At 43.3% G+C, this 19,202-nt stretch overlaps 1 protein-coding gene and 1 pseudogene across 3 annotated transcripts in view; one reads left to right on the top strand and one right to left on the bottom strand.

Moving 5' to 3' along the window:
- The window catches only part of LOC310662762 (integrin alpha-X-like), a 38,776-nt gene that overhangs the window by 16,738 nt on the left and 2,836 nt on the right, over positions 1-19,202 (top strand). For both annotated transcript variants that reach the window (XM_083409839.1, XM_083409840.1), the window contains 18 exons: positions 1,442-1,524; positions 2,087-2,216; positions 4,718-4,860; positions 6,547-6,690; positions 7,955-8,161; positions 8,651-8,781; positions 9,503-9,660; positions 10,401-10,561; positions 11,122-11,253; positions 12,410-12,483; positions 13,150-13,291; positions 13,400-13,513; positions 13,658-13,737; positions 14,932-15,015; positions 16,579-16,657; positions 17,774-17,881; positions 18,832-18,918; positions 19,061-19,174. In XM_083409839.1, coding sequence (XP_083265965.1) covers positions 1,442-1,524; positions 2,087-2,216; positions 4,718-4,860; positions 6,547-6,690; positions 7,955-8,161; positions 8,651-8,781; positions 9,503-9,660; positions 10,401-10,561; positions 11,122-11,253; positions 12,410-12,483; positions 13,150-13,291; positions 13,400-13,513; positions 13,658-13,737; positions 14,932-15,015; positions 16,579-16,657; positions 17,774-17,881; positions 18,832-18,918; positions 19,061-19,174 — 2,171 coding nt within the window. The remainder of the gene's footprint in view (positions 1-1,441; positions 1,525-2,086; positions 2,217-4,717; positions 4,861-6,546; positions 6,691-7,954; positions 8,162-8,650; positions 8,782-9,502; positions 9,661-10,400; positions 10,562-11,121; positions 11,254-12,409; positions 12,484-13,149; positions 13,292-13,399; positions 13,514-13,657; positions 13,738-14,931; positions 15,016-16,578; positions 16,658-17,773; positions 17,882-18,831; positions 18,919-19,060; positions 19,175-19,202) is intronic.
- On the bottom strand, positions 3,416-17,291 carry LOC310662810 (high mobility group protein B2-like; annotated as a pseudogene). Its single transcript, XR_014515507.1, has 3 exons — positions 16,972-17,291; positions 11,790-12,002; positions 3,416-4,449 (listed from the first exon to the last, which is right to left on the bottom strand). The product of XR_014515507.1 is annotated as a high mobility group protein B2-like (transcript).

Genomic DNA, 19,202 nt, shown 5'->3' with positions numbered 1-19,202 from the left:
AAAAGGCTGTGACTAACCCAATCTCCACTCAGCTTCATGGCTGAGTGGAGATTTGAACCTTGGCCTTTAGGTCCTAGTCTAACACTAACCACTACATAAAGCTGGCTATCTAGGGACCTCTCTTGAATACCATGTCACATAATATCATTCCATTGTCTACTCCAGCCTTCACCAACATGGTGCCTTTCAGATGTTTTGGTGCAGACTGGTGGGAATTGTAGACCAAAACATTTGAAAGACACAAGGCTGGCAATCAGGAATCAAGGTGTATGAGGAGAAGAGGAGACATAAATCTTTCTGCTTGAATCTAATCTGATCTTATTTACAATGACAATAATCCACCAACAGCATACAAATCAATATGGCTAACCTGATCCAAAACACCCACCCACCTCACTCACACACTAAAACAAAGATCACCACAGCCAATCACAAGCAAACAATCACACCCTAGGCCAAGCCCAACCTCTCTCACCACCAAAGGAACACAAGTAAACAACACAAGCAACACTGACACCAAACTCTACATACATTAAACATAATAGAAACACCGCCACCTGACCCCACCCCCATCCATCTTCCCTCTCTCCACCCCCCTTTCTTTTTTCTTTTTTTTCTTCTCCCCCTAATGCCTCAACAAATGAAATGGATTTGTAAAAATGTTACACGGGGGGGGGGGGGGGACGACAACAACAACGAGGCATTACACTTCTGTAAAACAAGAAAATCCTTAATAATAAAAAGGAAAAAATAAAAAAAATCTGATCTTATTTATGCAGTACCTATCTATTGATTTACATGTCCTGCCATTGCCATAATTTGGAGTAATATATAATTCTATTGATATTGAAAAATCCAGATATTTTTGGCCAGCTTTTGAGAATTGTCTATTAGGAAACTCTAAGGGATAACATTAGGAGAAAATTAGGCCCAGCAGGGTCCTAACTTGACCCAAAACAATGCTGTTTCCCCATAAACCACACCCAACTACCTCAAACCCTGATGTCAGGTGGGAGGCAGGTAAAAGCATGACTGCTTTCACTTTGATGTCAATTTCCAAGCAGTTTGTTTAAAAGCAAATGGACTTTGAAGGTGATGTTGTCACCCGGCATAAAGTGACTGGTATGTGTAAACTAGGCTTGCAGGTCTATGAGAGGATTAGGATTTGGCCTACTGGTTAGTTTCTCACCTGTGTAGTAGAATATCTATGTGAGGGAGCAGACATTTTCCTGCTTGGTTTGAGAGGGTTTAACATTCTCTCTGCACCTTCCCTCTCCATTTAGGGTCTTGTTCTGATCAACCAGAGGCTACCCTCTGCCACACCAATAGGATGAGGTTTCACCTCTGTCTACAAGACTCCATCCTCAGTTAGCTAGATATTACCCCTTAGCTCTCAAGTTCTACCACCCTGCATCTCTTTCTTCCCATCTTTCGTCTACAGGTACACATTCCCAAGGAGGTACATCCCAAAGCTCCTTCCAGTATGAGATGTCCCAAGAGGGATTCAGTGCCTTGCTAACCCCGGTGAGTCACTTCAATCCCCTACCTATTCTTCCTTTTTTGTAGGTTGATAAATCTCAGCTTTCTCATCCCAATCCTCCAAAACAAGCTAAATTTGGCCACGTAAAGGACCAGCCTGATACACTGAAATTTAGATTTAGGTTGTACAGGACTCCAGATTCAAATGCCCACTTGGTTATGAAGATATGGCAAATCACTGACAGAATGAACTCCTGCTAACACAAAATGGAATATATACGGTTCCAACTTTTGAAGAGCTAGGTAAGTTTGTGGAGTTAAGTCCTCTTGGAAGCCTGACCTGATTGGGACATGAATTGGTCTGGCCAATCCAGTGTTGGGATGATTCTTGGAGACCTGATTTGACCAAGCAAGGTCAATGCAATTGTGACTGTAGAACTGGCTCCTCAAAAAGTAAACATTTTTTAAAAAAAACATAATACTCTAGTATAATAATAAGAGTGCTCATGCAGTCTACATTTTAGGATTATCCTCTCCTGCTGGTTAACACCATCTCTTCTTTGCTGATTTGGTATTATTATCTCTTCCACTTCTTGTGATGAATTAGGTTGGACCCATTTTGGGGGCAGTAGGAGCCAATGACTGGTCTGGAGGACTCTTCCTATATGGGGACCCTGATAAACCAGCCTTTATTGATGTGTCCAGCTCCACTAAGGATATGAAAGATGCTTATCTTGGTAAGTGTCAAAAACAAATATTATTTCTTTTTTGTGCTCTAAGACTCTGCATGAAGTGCTGGATGTATTTGTCTAGTATGGTATCTGGTAGGAAGTTCAGAGAAGTCACCCCTTTATAATAGAGGTGACTAATCTGTGACCCTCCAGATATTACTGGTAAAAGGTAAAGGTAAAGGGACCCCTGACCATTAGGTCCAGTCGTGACCGACTGGGGTTGCAGCGCTCATCTCGCTTTATTGGCCGAGGGAGCCGGCGTACAGCTTCCGGGTCATGTGGCCAGCATGACTAAGCTGCTTCTGGTGAACCAGAGCAGCGCACGGAAACGCCGTTTACCTTCCGCTGGAGCGGTACCTATTTATCTACTTGCACTTTGATGTGCTTTCGTACTGCTAGGTTGGCAGGAGCTGGGACTGAGCAATGGGAGCTCACCCCGTCGCAGGTATTTGAACCGCCAACCTTCTGATCGGCAAGTCCTAGGCTCTGTGGTTTAACCCACAGCGCCACCTGGACTATAGTTCAAATCATCCCTGACCATTAGCAATGCTGGCTGGGGCTGATAGGGGTTGGAATCCAACATCATCTGGAGGACCACAGATTAGCTATCCCTGTTTATAGAATTGGGCTCCCTTGACATTTTAATTTTCTCCTACATACTTTTTAGGTCTGAACTTACACAAGACTTTTCATACTACAAGCCCCACTTTAGGGTACCACTTTAAGAGGCATGTGATACACAGTCCTAGTTATAAAGAGGAACATTTGCAATGCTGTACAATTGGGAGTGGGGAACCTCTGGCCCTCCACTTATTCCTGAATAACTATCATCAGCATAGTCAGGGAAGGGAATTGTTGTCTAACATCTGAAGGGCCACAGGTTGCCCACTTCTGCTTTATGTGAAAATTAGGAGAAAGTTGCTTGTAATTATTCCAGTCTCAAAAGTCGCAACATGAATTAAGTCTAATATAGCTTCTCCTTTAAGTCAGCCTTCTCCAACCTCATGCCTTATTAATGTTCTGGACAAATGTCATTAAATCCAGTAAACTCTCAAGGAAAATGAGTTGCAGCTCAAAATATTTTGAGCATACCAATTTAGAGAAGGCTGCTTTAAGGTTATCTTACCCTTCATGACATTACTACAGGCATACATTAGACTCTCCAGCTGTTTAAGCAAATTAACACTACAGTATAGTAACAAGAATAATGTTCATCATTTTATTACAAAATTGTTAAAAATGTAATACAATGCAATAGTATGCAAGACAAGGTTGACTACCAATTTTACTACAATTTTTTAAAAAATTGCTCAAAACCAAGCTGTCACTGAATCCAAAGGACCATTAAATATCCCTGAACTTTTGACAATATCAGCTTTTAAAAATCTAACTGTAGTGGCATTTAGCTACTACTTACATTAGAATACAGGTCTCCCTACCTACATTACCTATACACAATTCTGTACAGTTTTTATACTGAAGCTAACAATGAGCTGCACTCGACTTCACATTCTTAGCAAAATCATTGACTTTTTGAGCACAAAATCTTTACAGCAGCTTTATAACTTCACTCTTCATCTTCCTCCTCCTCACCTTCCTTCTCTTCTTCATCTTCTTCTTCTTCCTCCTCCTCCTCTTCAGGTTCTACTTTCTTCTTGGAGCCTGCTGGCCTACCTGGACCTTTCTTTCCTGCATCACCCTTCCCCTTGGCACATCCTTCTCACACTTCTCCTTTAGTTTTGCTGCCTTCTGCTCAAAGGGCTGTTTGTCTTTTGCTGTTTGCCCCAACCACATTTCTCCTAGTTTCTTTGCCAATAGACATACCTGGGTGGTCACTTTATCTTTGGGTGATGCTCAGAACAAAAGAGGAAGAAAGCAGGTGGTGGTCTTTGGGGGGCAATGGTGTCCTTTTTTCTTCTTCTTCTCCCCTTTAGAAGGAATATAATTTTTCATCTCCCTGTCATAACAAAGTTTATCACCCTTTGCCATGTCTTCAAACTTGTCTTTTTCTTTTGCTGACATTGTCTGCCATCTCTTGGAGCATTTATTGGAGCAGTCAAAAAAGTTGATTGAAGTGTCCAGGTGCTTCTTCTTATGCTCCTCGCGGCATGTTTGCACGAAATAAACGTACAAGGACATCTTGCCCCGGGGCTTGTTCGGGTCGCCTTTGCCCATGGAGCAACGGTCCCTGATCAGTGGGGAAAGATGTCTGTGGTACTTAGCACCTTGCCTGGCAGAGCTGAGGAAGAGAAACAGTGGCCATTAGCGATGTCAAGAGTGGGGGTCAAGTAAAGAGCATGGATCACCTTCCTTCGCCGCAATCAAATCATGTTTTATTGATGTTTTAATGTGCTGTAAACTGCTTTGAGATATTTCTTAAAAATATAAAGCAGTATAGAAATTAATTAAATAAATAAATATAGAACTATAGAGGAGATTCTGTCATTGCCAGATGCAGCTATGTTTTCTCCTTGTACCTGTCTCACTTGCCTTTGTGTCCCTACAAGGTTATGTGATGCAGATGGTTCAAGTGAACGGCCAGATCAGCTTTGTGGTAGGAGCCCCTCGCTACCAACATGCTGGCAAAGTCTTTTTGTTCAGCCGACAAAATTTGCAGTGGCAGAAGACATCAGAGTTGTCTCCAAAGGAGGTAAGTAGGCTTTGAGATGAACTGTGGGTTGTGTCAGTGCATATCTGAGCATGTTTCCTTTGCCTGTGGCAATTAAAGTTGACCATGCAGCTCACAAAGCAGGATCTCCCATTGAAATGACTTCCCTTAATTCTGACAAACTGTTTTTAATTCTCACTGTACATTTGAATAACAGAACAGAGCCTCAGTCTTTATATTTTATGGAACCCCAGGCAGAGATCCACATGTGTACCTCCAGGCCTCACTATCTGGCCCTCAAGACTCTCCCCGGGCCATACACTCTCATTAGCCTCACCCCTCACTTCATCTGCTTTGGCCCCTGCTTAAGTAATGTTGCATGCCATCCCCAATCTCTGAGTGGTGTGAGATTCCAAGAAGTTCCAGGCACGCTAACCCAGAGTTCATGTTTCCTTTCAGCAATGAGGCACAGTGGAGACTTTGGTGCCTTTATGATATAAGGTTTATTTACACATACAGTGGAACCTCTACTTATTAGCACCTCTGGTTACGTATCCTTCGGGATATTCATGCAGCAAACCCGGAAGTATTTTTCTGGGTTTAGCCATGCGCGCATGTGCAGAAGCGCTCTACCGAGCCACGCACATGTGCAGAATAGGCACCTCCGGTTGTGAAAACCTTGGGATCTGACCGGAGCTTCAGAATGGATCCCGTCCACAACCAGAGGTACCACTGTATACAACCTGAGCCTACGATGAGGGGACTCACAGCATCAAAGCCCCATGAGGCTCTTGCTTCTCCCATAGCTGCAGCTTTGGATTCAACCACAAGAGCTGTCTGGCACAGAATCTCCTTTCCTTGACATTTTTTAAATGGCCCATCACTTTCCTTTTGCTCTCCTTAGTGGCTCTTCTCCCAGACAATTTCCTGAACTTGGGAAGCTGACTGGTTTTAAATTTTAACTCTTGCTAAATCCCATGTCTGGCACCCAGCTTAACACCCCAAGCATTGATTAAATTCTAGCACCCTTTGGTCCCATGAATTTAGGGGAAGTCATAAATCCATAATATTTGTGCCTGACTTGAATGTGCCATTGAGCTATGATAAGGCTTCTTGCTTTCCTTGATGGAGGCTAGAGAGGGTGTGAAGAAACTAGTCTACTGTACAAAGGTAGCAGTCACATTTATTTTTCCACCCACTTTTGCCTCTGGTCCCACCTATTACTGGCAGGTGGCCCCCAGAAAGTTTCTCAGAAAGAAATGTGGCCCTCAGGCAGAAGAAGGTTCCCTGTTCCTGATTTATAAGTACCACAAAAACAAAAGTAACTTTTGAAGTATCTAGAGACTTGGGCAAGGTGTTCAATCCTGGAAGTGTTGTAGTTGCAAACAATGAACTGGTTGCCATTTCAAACCATTTTAACTGTCATTACTCTCACCTAGTGAATTCTGGGCACTGTTAGCATATGAAACCTTTAGCATCATTATAAAACTTTAGTCTCCACTGTTCTTTGTGGGAAGCCATGACAGCTACATCTGTCTCAAAACGTTTCAAATGTGCTGCTGCACCATGTTTGCCTACAGTATAAATCTCCCTCTCTTTTAGCCCCAGGTAATGAATGAATGGATGGGAGAGTCCATTGGATGGGGAAAAGAAGAAGAGAAGGATGTGTAAATGCCTGGGGTCAGGGAGATCAAGAAATGGAAAAAGTTTAACAATGGTGATTTTTAGTCCCCCCAGATTGGCTCCTACTTTGGTGCTACGCTTTGCTCCGTGGACCTTGATAGAGACAAAAACACAGATCTGGTTCTTATTGGTGCTCCCATGTACTATGACGGCATAGCAGGAGGAGTGGTCTACATCTGCGAGAGGCAGGTAGGTGAAGGGGAATGCAGGCCTGCCCTTTGTACTTGGTGGCACAAGGCAACTACCAAGAGCAGTTATTTGAGGGCAGGGATGTAAGAAGGCATCCTTTCCCACTCCACCCTGTATTTATTGAATGCAGCACTGTTCTGTTCCGCTGCAGTTTAGCTCCCACCCAAAACTATGCTATTTGTCTCACTGTCCAATGTGGCAAAATTCCATAACTTTCAGAGTGTACATATGTAATTAAACACATAAACAGCATAAGTTACATAACCATGAAGTTATTCCAGCCTATGCATTTCATTGCAAAAGAAATGTAATGCATAGGTGCGGGTGGGGGAGATGGGAACATAGTGACATATCGTTTGTGGACTGAAAGCAACAACAACAGTGAATACTGATTGTATTCACTAGATTTGTTTCCATTCCAGAAATGGGATGAATACACGAACATCAGCAATTTCTTCTCCCATTTTTCTTTTCATCAGAATTTTCTATCATCCCTGTTTGAGCACAGCTCTTTTTGTAGCAGTGGGACATCAAAAGTATTTTCCTTTCCTAGAGCACGTTTTGTGCTTTGGTTTCTTTTGCGAAAGCACAAGAGGTTTGAAGGAAGGCTGAGCAGTGCGAATTACGGTAAACAGTGGAACAGACCCCTTTATTGGGCATCACATTGTTCTGTATTTCTCTACTCCTGGCTGCTGACAGCTGGCAGCTAATGATGTAGAGTGAGGTCAGGGAAGGACACATGGAATGTTGTGATGTCACACAGAACAAGTTACAGCTCTTCCAAGTTGCTGGGTGGAGGAAGCAGGGAGATAGTGTTTGAATGTCATGTTTTTCAATGACATTCATGGATTTTCCCAGCCCTGATAGCAGGGGAGAGGAGAACTGGGACATCCACCAAAGAACCAGATAGATAGCTGCTTTACTTCTAGAAACGAAGAGATGGGAAAAGTAATTGGCGCCCACCAATGGGGATGGTCAGAGCCCAATGTGAGCTGGTCTTTTTCTCATCAAGGGCTCCAAAGTGTCTTGCCAAATGGAAAAATGGGAAGTGCAGAATGAAAGTCAGATGGGACTGCTTCCATAATTTCTATAAATTACAGGGCATTCACTGTCTTACTAGTTTGATTCCTTTGAGTCTGTCCCCTTTCTGGCACAAGGGGGTGCCATGGAACAAATAGTGCAGGAGATTGAAAATAGAAAGAACAACTTCATCAGAACTATTTTGGTTTCAACCCCTCAAGTGTCCCCTTTCATCATTTGCCAGGAGGATGGGTTTTTCTGCAGCCAGAAATTGCGGGGGGCAGCCAAACAGCCCTTGGGCCGCTTTGGAGCCAGCATAGCAGAAATAGGCGAAATAACTGGGGACCGATGGACGGATGTGGCCATTGGGGCTCCAATGGAGGATGAGAACAGAGGAGCTGTGTACATATTCCATGGGAGCAGAAGATCCATCAACCCAGCATATAGCCAGGTGAGCCCTCAGCCCCTCTACTCCATAGGAGGAAGCACAAGCAACTGTCATTTCACTGTCTGGTAGTCCAAGAAGGCTGAAGCTTGAAGAAGTTACTTTATCAATGAAGGAGCTCAGACTGGAAGTTTATATAGGAGCTTGAGGCTCCACCCCTTCCTGTCTAATGATCCAGGCAGGTACTTCCATGCATGTTCCCCTCCTCCTGAGTAGCCTCATGTGCAGCTAACTGGGCACTTCCAACAACCCTGAAGTTCCTGCCTGGCTCAATGTCACTTTAGCTCCTGTGCCTCTGGGGTAGATTGGGGTGGTGGGGGTAGTCCAAGAGCCAGCCAGGAACAAAACATCTGGGATGGGTGGCCCCCAGTCTTGGGACAAAGTCATCTAGATCCAAAGGCTCTTCAGGGTCACTGGTGGTATGAAGATCTGCTGGAGGGTCCTCCTCTAAGGAGACCTCAGGCACCAACCTCTCCTTCTTTCTCCTGCTCCTAGCGCATCCAAGGCTCTCTGCTTCCCAATAGGCTCCATTACTTTGGCCAGGCTATTGGTGCCGGGAGAGATCTGACTGGAGATGGACTCCCAGACGTAGCAGTGGGGGCTCAAGGAAGAGTGCTGCTGCTGAGGTAAGGAGCTTCGGGACTCTTGGAGCCAACTTTTTTTAAAAAAAGTCTGCATGCACACTTCCTTTGTAGTACATTAGAGAGTAATCAGTCTCTCATTAATATTTTTAAAAAGGAATTCTAATCAATTAAAATAACCCTTTTAAATGGTTGAGCAAGTAGTAGTGTCAGTCACAAGCAGGAATGCCAAGAGCTCTCTGGACTGATCCCATGTATTTTGGTGGCTGAGGTGGGAGATGCAAATAGAACTCCTCCCCTAATTAATTATCATGGAACATAGCTCACACTGATAACAAAGAAGCCTATGTAGGAGAATCTCAGAGTTGTGTCTTCCATTCTGCTTCCCTTTATGGCAGAGTTGGCATCCACAGTCTAAGCGAGCTGTTGCTTCAAGTAGGGACAGCTTTGAAGACCTCATCCAAAACCACAACTCTTGTACAGCTTAGTCCTGCTCAGTAAGCCAGGACGGTGATGGCATTTCCCCTGTCATTTGAATGCTGAGAACATGCAATATCCCAGCAACAGAAATGTCCCACACAGCACAAGATGATGTGCAGACTGGACATGTGACAATTGTTTGGAATGCACTTCTTTTAAACACTTTGCAAATTTAACCCATGGTTGGAATGTCCGGATGGCACTAGCTCTGTGCTCCCCAGTGGGCTACGTAATGAACCTTTGTCTCCCTCCAACTCAAATCCCTACCCCATTCTGTCTGCAACAGGGCTCGGCCTGTGGTACGAGTAGTACCCACTATCACCTTCACCCCGAATGAGATCCCCATCGCTGCCTTTGAATGCCAGGACCAGGATGTTCTGAACAAGGAAGTCAGTAAGGCAACTGTCTGCCTCACTGTTATGATGGATCCTCGGTTTACACAAGGTAAGCCCAAAGCACTTTGAGGGAGTAAGCTGGGCTTGGGTGCTAGCTGACAGTGCACATAACATGCTGAGGACAGGAGGACCCCTCAGTACAAGAAGTGGGGCCACAGAGAAGCTGGCTTGCCACACAGTTTGATTACCCACCATTACCATATTCCTGTGGCTTTTCAAACTGTGTTCCTAGAATCCTCTGGGTCCCTGAGAAACTTATCAGAAGTTCTTCCATGTTGCAATTACTAATGATGGACAGCTTCCCATCAAGATAGCTTGCTTACTGCTACTGACTTTCCCATGCAATGTACATCTGAAAAGGAATACTGGTACAATTGGACACACTCCGGGTGAACTTCTGCTTTGTGTGAGGTAACAGTGAAGTCCCAGAGGCTTACTCCACACCCACATGCACTGAATGTTTCACCCTGGAGCACAACTCTAATGCCTTGTCTGAAAGCTACTGCCAGATTCTGATGTGAGTCCTTCATTGAGTCCAGTGCTTCTAGAGAGCCCAGAAGGGAGGGTGTTAGCAAGGAGATGGCCCCCAGTTATAAGACCTAGTATTGTGAGCTTCCTCTTAACTTGGTAGGCATTTCATTCCTCAATACTGGATGCATAGCTTTAGCTGCGAGCATCAGACGTTCACAAGGATTTTGTGCTAAAGGGCCTTTGCAGAGAATCTGCACAGCTCACTGTATCCCTCAGAATCCTATTCTCTGTGTTGTCTTTTCAATTCCTCTCCCTCAGGCAGCAGCATTTTGAACACCATTCAGTACAAGTTGAACTTGGATCCTGGTCGATTGAGGGTTCGGGCCATTTTTAACGGAAACCCAGACTCTTCCACCATCACCAAGGAGATAAAAACGGGACTGAGGAGACACTGTGAGGAGTATCGCATAAAGTTGCCGGTGAGTTCAGAGATCCAGTGGATGTTTAAAAGCAAAGACAAATGTTGGCATTTGGGTCCATGAAACAAGTGTTGTCACCACTAGGGATAGAAGGATCTGTCAATCTCAGTTTCTCATTTTTCCAATCTTAAATTCACTTAAATTCACTTTGCAGCAATTTCTGTTTTTTAAAAAAAGTTATGAAAATTAATCCTTATTAAATGCATTTTTTCTTAATAAACACATTTTTATATGCAGTTCTGACTAACATACGCAATTTTACAAAAAGTTTTCCCTGATGTAATACATTTTGTGTGCTATTTTCACCAATGTGATGTACACTTCCCCTAACATATGCATTTTTGTAAACATTGGTTAGTTGGCAAACTGCATAGCAAAATTTGGATAAGTGCAAATTTCAAGGGATAGCTGTATTTCTGTTTGCATGTGGTTTTGGAAAGTGCAAATTTGGTAGATTCAGCTTCAAATGAAACCTGGATCAAATTTCTTTCCCATCTCTAATCACAAAATAAAGCAGATCCTCACTTATTTTTATTTCTTCTCCCCCTCCATTATGCAAGACCTGCGTAGAAGACAGCTTCACACCCATAAACCTCCGGTTGAATTATACTCTCATTGGAGATCCCATTCCTGGTGCTGACAACCTGCAAGCCATCCTAAGCAAAGATAGCTCCCCTATATTTACAGCACCGGTGAGTCCACACACTCTCTGTTTCCTGTCTGGTTGATCAGTCTGTAAATGGAAGTGGCAGAGATGAAGGGCTTAATTTATATAGGGAAATGGTCTTTGATCATTTTCCTTTCTTACCACTTCCCATTTTTCAAGGTTTCACACTGTAAGTGTCTTCCCTGAAACTCTCCTTTAGCAGCAAGAAGAACCTCCAATAAAGAAGGGCCATTGGTTGCACATTCTAGCTAAAAAAATTTCAGCAGTTCAGCTGACTAAATGTACTTGCTCTTCTCCCACTGCTTTTCCCTAGAGAAAACTGCTCTTTAGCATTCATTCAGAGCAAATTCAATCAGAGCAGGGCAAGGGGGAAATTGCTTGAAAAACTTCTAGGTGGAAGTTTGGATGAACCCTAAGTTTCATAGTCTGTTATTAAATGTAGCTGGCTGTCACTAGGGTGCAGGGAAGACTTGTACACCTAGGAAGACTTAGGTTCAGATTTCCACTCAGTCATGAAACTCATTGCGACCTTTGGCTGGTCTCTCTCTCAGCCTAACCTACCTTGACAGGGTTGTCACCTAGAGCGCCTTCAAGTGGAGATTCCCAAAGGTTTCCATTGCCCCTTTTCTGCTTCAGACATTGTTGCTTTAAGAAGTCCCATGCACCTTGAGGTAGCAGCTCCTGTTGCTGTCTTCCACCACCCATCTGCTCCCCCATTCTATATGTTAATTGGTGGTGGGGAATTCCTCTTCAGTCTTCCCTTTTCTCAGCCACCTGAACAGTAGGAGTGGAAACCACAGGGAAGAGAGACAGTACATGAGGTTGTTGTATGAGAGTGTGTGGGGTGGCCCATCCCATTTTGGTTTTGGCCCTGCCCACAGCTGGCAGGCAGCTTCCAGAAGGTTAGGAAAGTGAGAAATGTGAAAACATTTTCACATTTCAGCTCTAGACAACCAAATGTTACTAGCTTCACCCATCCTCAAACTCTGACAATGTTTGTACCCATGGGCATAGCCAGGATTTTTGTTGGGGGGACAGGACTTTTGTTAAGGGGACAGAACCAATGTGATTGGTCAGTTAAGTTAAGCATTTCTATTGCTTTATTTGACCTAGGGGGCAGCTGCCCTTCACCCTCCCTTGACTATGCCCATGTCTGTACCCCACCCTTCTTCTCTTCACAGCTACATTTTCAAAAGAATTGTGGTGCAGATGGAGTCTGTAAAGACCAGCTAAAAACCTCCTTCAATTTCTCAGGGTAATGTATGTTTTTCTTCTTCATGTCACCCTACTCTGCTGCCCAGACTCACTGAACCTGGTGCCCAGAATCACTGAACCTGGTGCATTTCAGGTGCTCGTGACTTCAGTGTTAGAGCATTGCAGGGTAGAATGCTAGGTCTCATCTCTTAGCCTCCCCCCATAATTTCCTCTCTTCATGGCTTAATTAGAGCCAAGATGCAGAATACACTTTGATTTCCGAGGCTCATCTCTGAAACACATAATAATAAATGTAGTAACAATAATGTAGTAACAAAGGAGGATGGGCATGTAGAGAGTGTTCCCTCCCCACCCCCCTGAGCTTTCGTGGGCCGGGTCAGGGTCTCCACAATGGAGGGAATGGCTTCCAGGCAGGATTGAGCCCTAAGAAATATTGTCTTAGGATAAGGCTATTAGCAGCTACTACCCCGGAAGGCTATGATCTGCTTCCACTGTCAAAGGTCATATGCTTCTCAATACCAGTTGCAGAGAATCACAGGTGGGAAGAGTCACTATTGCACTCAGGTCCTGCTTGTGGACTTCCTATAGGCATCTGGTTTGCCACTGTGAAAATTGGATTCTGGTCTGGATGAGCCCTTGGCCTGATTTAGCAGGGTCTTCTTACTTTCTTAAGCTTAGAAGAGACCCTCTTCTTTTTTTCCTTCAGCCTGGACACGCTGGTGGTGGGCCTGACCCCTGAGCTCAATGCTACAGTCTTCATTCGGAATGATGGGGAGGATTCCTATGGCACCACTATAACCTTCTTCTACCCTTCCGCACTGTCCTACCGCAGGCTCTCGCTATTGAAGGTATAAGAGGCAAAAGGTGGCAGTTTGGCAGCAGGGGGTCGGGGCTGGCCTAAAAGTTTGTTGCTCACTATCTTAACCAATTCCCCAATCTGATCCCTCCCACTGCAGTCCAACAGGAGAAATGTGGCTATTAAATGTGCTTCTACCCCTTCGGCAGAGGATGACCCCATGAGGAACACCACCTGTAACATCAACCACCCCATCTTTCGGGCTGGGGCTGAGGTAAAGTCCTTCTGTAAGCAAGTGGACCAGGGAACTGTGGTCATCTGGTTAGGATCTCTACTCTAACAGAGTAGACTCCTCCTCTCTCCCCAAATAACACCTGGCTGTCCTCTGACTCATTTATTGTGTCATCATCTGTTGCAGGCTATTTTCATTGCCACCTTTTCCGTCTCCCAGAATGCAGATCTAGGGAGAGAGATACAGATCAATGCCACAGCTGGCAGGTAAGGTTTGATGTGCCTGGCTTGGGAGATGTTCCTATTTGACCAGCTTGAATCAGTTTCACTTCAGTTGTCATGATGGCTAGGCCACATTCAAACTGGTTTGTAATGCAATCCCAATAAATTCTAATCAGAAGTAAGTCCCATTGAGTTACGGTAAATGAAACTTACAGTCACATAAGATTTGCAGCCTTAAATGTATAATGATGGGACTCAGAGAGTGTTCATTCATAAATAATTTATTATTTTTATCCCACCCATCTGGCTGGGTTTCCTCAGCCACTCTGGGCATCTTCCAACAGAAGGTTAAAAATGCATTCAAACATCAGTCATTAAAAACATGGCTGCCTTCAGATGTCTTCTGAATGTCATATAGTTGTTTATTTCTTTGACATCTGATTCTTTTTCATTTCCATGTGATAAAAAATAACAACCACACAGCAACTTGCATTTTTTCCCCAGATGCGCATACTGTATGCATTTAGAAATGCATTTTTATATGCCACACTTTTGAGCTAAGAATTACATTGCAACATTCTGAGAAGCATGAAAACTAGAGGATAACTGCATCCCAATTTGCATATTAGTCTAGGAAATGCAAATCAGGTCATGAGTATCCCTAATACATTCTAACAGGCAGTGGGATGGGGGAGAAATTTGACCCACTTCACATTTGCAAGCAAATCTACCTGATTCACCACCATATTCCCCAAACAGTATGGAAACCAAAACCACAGGCACCCTTTAAAATCTGTACTTTTCTGAATTTTGGAATGCAGTTCTCCAGTCATGGAATGCTGACAAAAATGCATATGCTAAACTAAAGTGTGTATACAAATAGGCTAGTGAAAATAGCATACAAAAATGTATTAGATTAGGAAAAATATAAATATTAGGCAAAATACAATATTAGGCAAAATAAAATGTGTCTATCATTCAGAATTACATATATAAATGTGAATAAAAGAATTTTGGACCCAGATACTGGTGAATTTTCATGGGGACTCTCTAAAAAAACACAGACTGATGTGGAGAGCTGAACTTCAGAATGAAAAAGAGATAAAATGAAAGCAAAATGAACAGATTCGCCAAGCCCTAATGTTGTAGAACCACAGTGCATGTAGCAGTGTATGATGGGGCAGTGGCATACGTGATAATTGTTCCAGTCTTCACTCTGCCTCTCTCTCTCTTTTCTAGTGACAACAATGGCCCTGTCACTCCGGACATGATTCACCAAGCGAAGCTGCTTGTCAAATATGCAGTATATGTCTTTGTTAATGCGTACGTGACTGCAAGTATTCTGGGAGCATCCCAGCCCACCACCCAGCTGCCCTTCTCAACTCACTATCGACTGTCAGAAGGCTTGTTTGCACAACCACTGTTTTTCTTAGGGCTAGTGCCCTAGAATAATGATCCTTCTGCACAAACAAGAAATTCCAGCCATATATCTTTTCCTAATTATCATGGGTCTGTGTTTCATGGCGGCTCTATAATTTCAGCCACTAATTGGAACCCACCCCCTTTTTGTTTCAGGGGTTGAAAGACCTAGATGAAACAGCATTTGCTGGTTTTCCAGGGCTTGATTGGCTTTCAAAAGATTTCAACTTCAGCAGACCTCATAAGCCTATAAAGCAGAGATAGTGAACCTATTACTATTACCACCACCACTACTATTACTACTATTACTCAGTCTGATAGCAACACTGACCTCATACACGCCTACTCCATCTCTCTCCCCAAGAAGCTGCACATTTTCTATACTGGTTTAGATACTTTGGTGGAGGATAAAATAGTGGTCTTCTTGCAATCCTTTTGTATTAATCCCTAACAAAGTAATTAGGATCCATCTGGTGATATTTCCACATATACCGTATTTAGAAATCAATTTCTAGTTTAATGAATTTGAATCTTTTGGAATTTGCCACTTCTGATTTATTGGATAATCCCCATTTTGCAAATAACTGGCCAATTTCTGTTTGCTGGCTATTGCCCTGCAGCATGCTGTTTGTTGGCTATTGCCTTGCAGTGTAATACTAAGCATGTCTACTTGCAAGTCCCACTGAATTTAACAGGGCTTCCTTTCAGCTAGATGTGCATCATAATAATAATTTAAATATTTTTATTATTTATACCCCACCCAAATGGCTGGGTTTCCCCAGCCACTCTGATCAGCTTACAGCATATATTGAAACATAATAAAACATCAAACATTAAAAACTTCCCAATACAGGGCTGTAGTTCTTCATCTCCTTGACATCTGAAGGGAGGGTGTTCCACAGGAGGACACCATTACTGAGAAGGCCCTCTGCCTGGTTCCCTGTAATTTCGCTTCTCACAGTGAGGGAACCAGCAGAAGTCTCTTGGAGGAGGACCTCAGTGTCCAGGCTGAATGATGGGGGTGGAGATGCTCCTTCAGGTATACTGGGCTGAGACCATTTAGGGCTTTAAAGGTCAGCACCAACACTTTGAATTGTGCTCTGAAATGCACTGGGAGACAATGAAAATCCTTTAGGACTGGTGTTATATGATCCCGGCTGCCAGTCACCAGTCTAGCTGCCGCATTCTGGATTAGTTGTAGTTTCCGAGTCACCTTCAAGGTGATATCAGCATAGCTGATATCAATCACTTACTCACTTTTCTTGGTTCAATCAGAATATACTCATTTCAGGAGGACATGCTAAAATGAATGGCATTGGCTGCTAGAAAATATTGACCCCATCTAAATTGCCATAGCAATGCTATGCTTTGATCTACCAAAAAGCCATTGGAATGCATAGGTCAAACCCAGACTGATCGCTTTATTACATAGTGATTTTTCTCAGACCCCCACCTCTTTTCTTCCAGTGTTGATGTGTCAACCAAGTATGTCAATTTTTCTGCTGGTCAGGAAGACGGAAATCAGACTGTGGAACATCGCTATGAGGTGAGGGGTTTGTGGAGCATTGTAGAATTAAGAATTTGAAAAAGGCAAAATTTATGTGGATCAGGTTTAGGGAATAAATCCAGACCTTCAGCTAAGGGCTTCAGAGCAGCACAACACAATATGTCATACTGGAGCCACTCTGGGGAGTGTGGTTGGCTGCATCCCTCTTGCAGGACATCATCTTGTATTATGTTGCTCTGAAGCTGTTCTGGGAAATGTAGGCAGAAAGAAGAGGCATGGTGGGTGTGCGCAAGCAGCACAAAACAAGCTCCTTGGTTTAAAAGTTTAAAAAAAGGGAAAGAGCCCTCACCCACCTTGTACATCTGCTATCCTGGCCCCAAGGCTGCCACTGCTTGAGCCATATAGTAGGCGAGAAGGGCTTGGCAGTACAACAATCATTTGTAGGATGGGGATGGGAAAATATGTCACATTTGGTTTCTATCAGTTTCTCAAATTTCCAGTCTTAAGTTCAGTTCTCCACATTTCCACATCAGTTTGCTTAAAAAAAAAAGTTCTCATGAAAATTCACCAGCATTTTAGTGCAAATTTCTCCCAATATACATGCCGTATACAATTTTACCTAATTTACACATTTTTGCAAAGAAATCTTCCTGAATAAAATGCATTTTGGTACATTATTCTCTCTCTCTCTCTCTCTCTCTCTCTCTCTCTCTCTCTCTGTGTGTGTGTGTGTGTGCATTACCCTAGTATTTGTATATGCATTTGGCTGGAGAACTGCATCTCAAAATTTGGAGAAGTGTGCATTTCAAAGGATGACTGTTTCATTTTGCACATTGCTTCAGAAAGTACAAATGTTTTTTCATGTTTGAGGTTTTACTACTGTATGTTTTTATATGAACTACAAGCTGCCCAGAGTTTCCCCAGCCAGATGGGCAGGGTATAAATAATAATAAAATTATTATTATTATTATTATTAATTATTATTATTATTTTATTTTATTAACAACTTAGGTAGATTTGACTTTAAATGCATATTGAATTGAATTTCTCTTCCATCCTTATTGTGGAATGGGGAAAATATATCTTGGTTAGTGATAGCAATGGGCTGACTGTTGGGCTCCTGTCACATTTATACAGGATCTTCTTCTTGTTTAGGTGAAGAACACATATACACGAAAGGTTCCTGTCTCAATCACGTTTAAGTTCCCTGTGCAACTGAATGGGACATGGGTGTGGAATGCATCCGCGGACATCCTTCCTGAGGTATATCCTTCTGAGACCAAATATGATTTCTTTTTTGTTAATAGGACTGAATTAAGTACTGGTCTAGCAATAGTATACAACCAGAATTTTTTTAACCTTCATAATACTAGAACTTGGGTTACCCAATAAAATTGATTGGCTGGAAATTCAAGGGGGACAAAGAAAATACTCCTCCACATACCACATCAATTTATGGCTCTCTTTCAATAGAGGAGTGTATATCCAGAGTGGGCCATCTCCTTCTCCATGTTCTAGCGGCAGAGCTCATTCAGCAAGCTCCTTTTGTATGAATGAAGCCCCTCCCAGTTTCAATCCTGCCTATTCAGTTCCTGTGCTAGATTTGAGTGAGATTTAATTGGAGAATCTTTTTAAAGCCATTTTGAGAGCCTCTCCAGGCTATTCTATAAGTAAATAGAGGCAAATTAGACAAAATTATGGAGGATAGCCCTATCAATGGCTGCTGGCCATGAGTGGAGAATGGATCCTCCAGGTTCAGAGGCAGTGTTGCTGACTAACAGGTGTTGGGACAAACAACAGTGGATGGCTGTTTCCATCACGGTCTACTTGTGAGTTTCCTAAAAGTACCTGACTGGTCATTGCTGGACCTGCTGTTCCTTTTATCTGATTCATGAGAGCAATTTTTATGTTCTTCCCTACCTGCTGGTTCTATGGTCACAACAAAAGAATTAAAATCTGCCCTCTACCCATAAGCATGAACAGTGTGAGACTTCCATTGCTGCTTAGCACGCCTCTTCCCACTGTCATTTTCAGTACAGTTGAACCATGCTACCTAACCTGTGTTAAGAGATATTCTGCATGTGCCCTGAGCCTTGAACTAGCATACTTGTTTAGACAAACAGTGTGGAAATACATGAATTACAAGTGAAAGGCTTCTGTGATGGCTATTCTTAGCCCCTTACATATATGAAATTTGCTTTCCCTTTCCCTAGATGAACCACCTAGCTCAGTGTGCCCCTGAAGCAGACACCCAAGGGGCCAAAGATTTTGTGGCAGAACTAAGAAAGAATTCCATTCTGGTGAGTACATCCCTACTGTAAAGTACATCCCCTTATTTCGGAAGCACCTGGACTGGGTGACTCTGGGGACCCCTTTAGGTTAAGGGGTAGCTATACTCAGCATCAACACTTTATCTGAAGATATCCTTGCACCTCTTTCCAGGACTGCTCTGTGGCTGTCTGTAAAACGATCCGGTGCAACATTCCATCCCTGGGGCAGAAGCAACCACTGGAGTTCAGCATCAAGGGGAAGATGGGATTCCAATGGGTCTCCCAGGTATGAAGGCCACTGCTGGGGCTTTATT

This window comes from Podarcis tiliguerta (genome assembly GCF_965153285.1).
Source record: "Podarcis tiliguerta genome assembly, chromosome: 13".
Lineage (NCBI taxonomy): Eukaryota > Metazoa > Chordata > Lepidosauria > Squamata > Lacertidae > Podarcis > Podarcis tiliguerta.
This window is presented reverse-complemented; position numbering and strand designations above follow the sequence as displayed.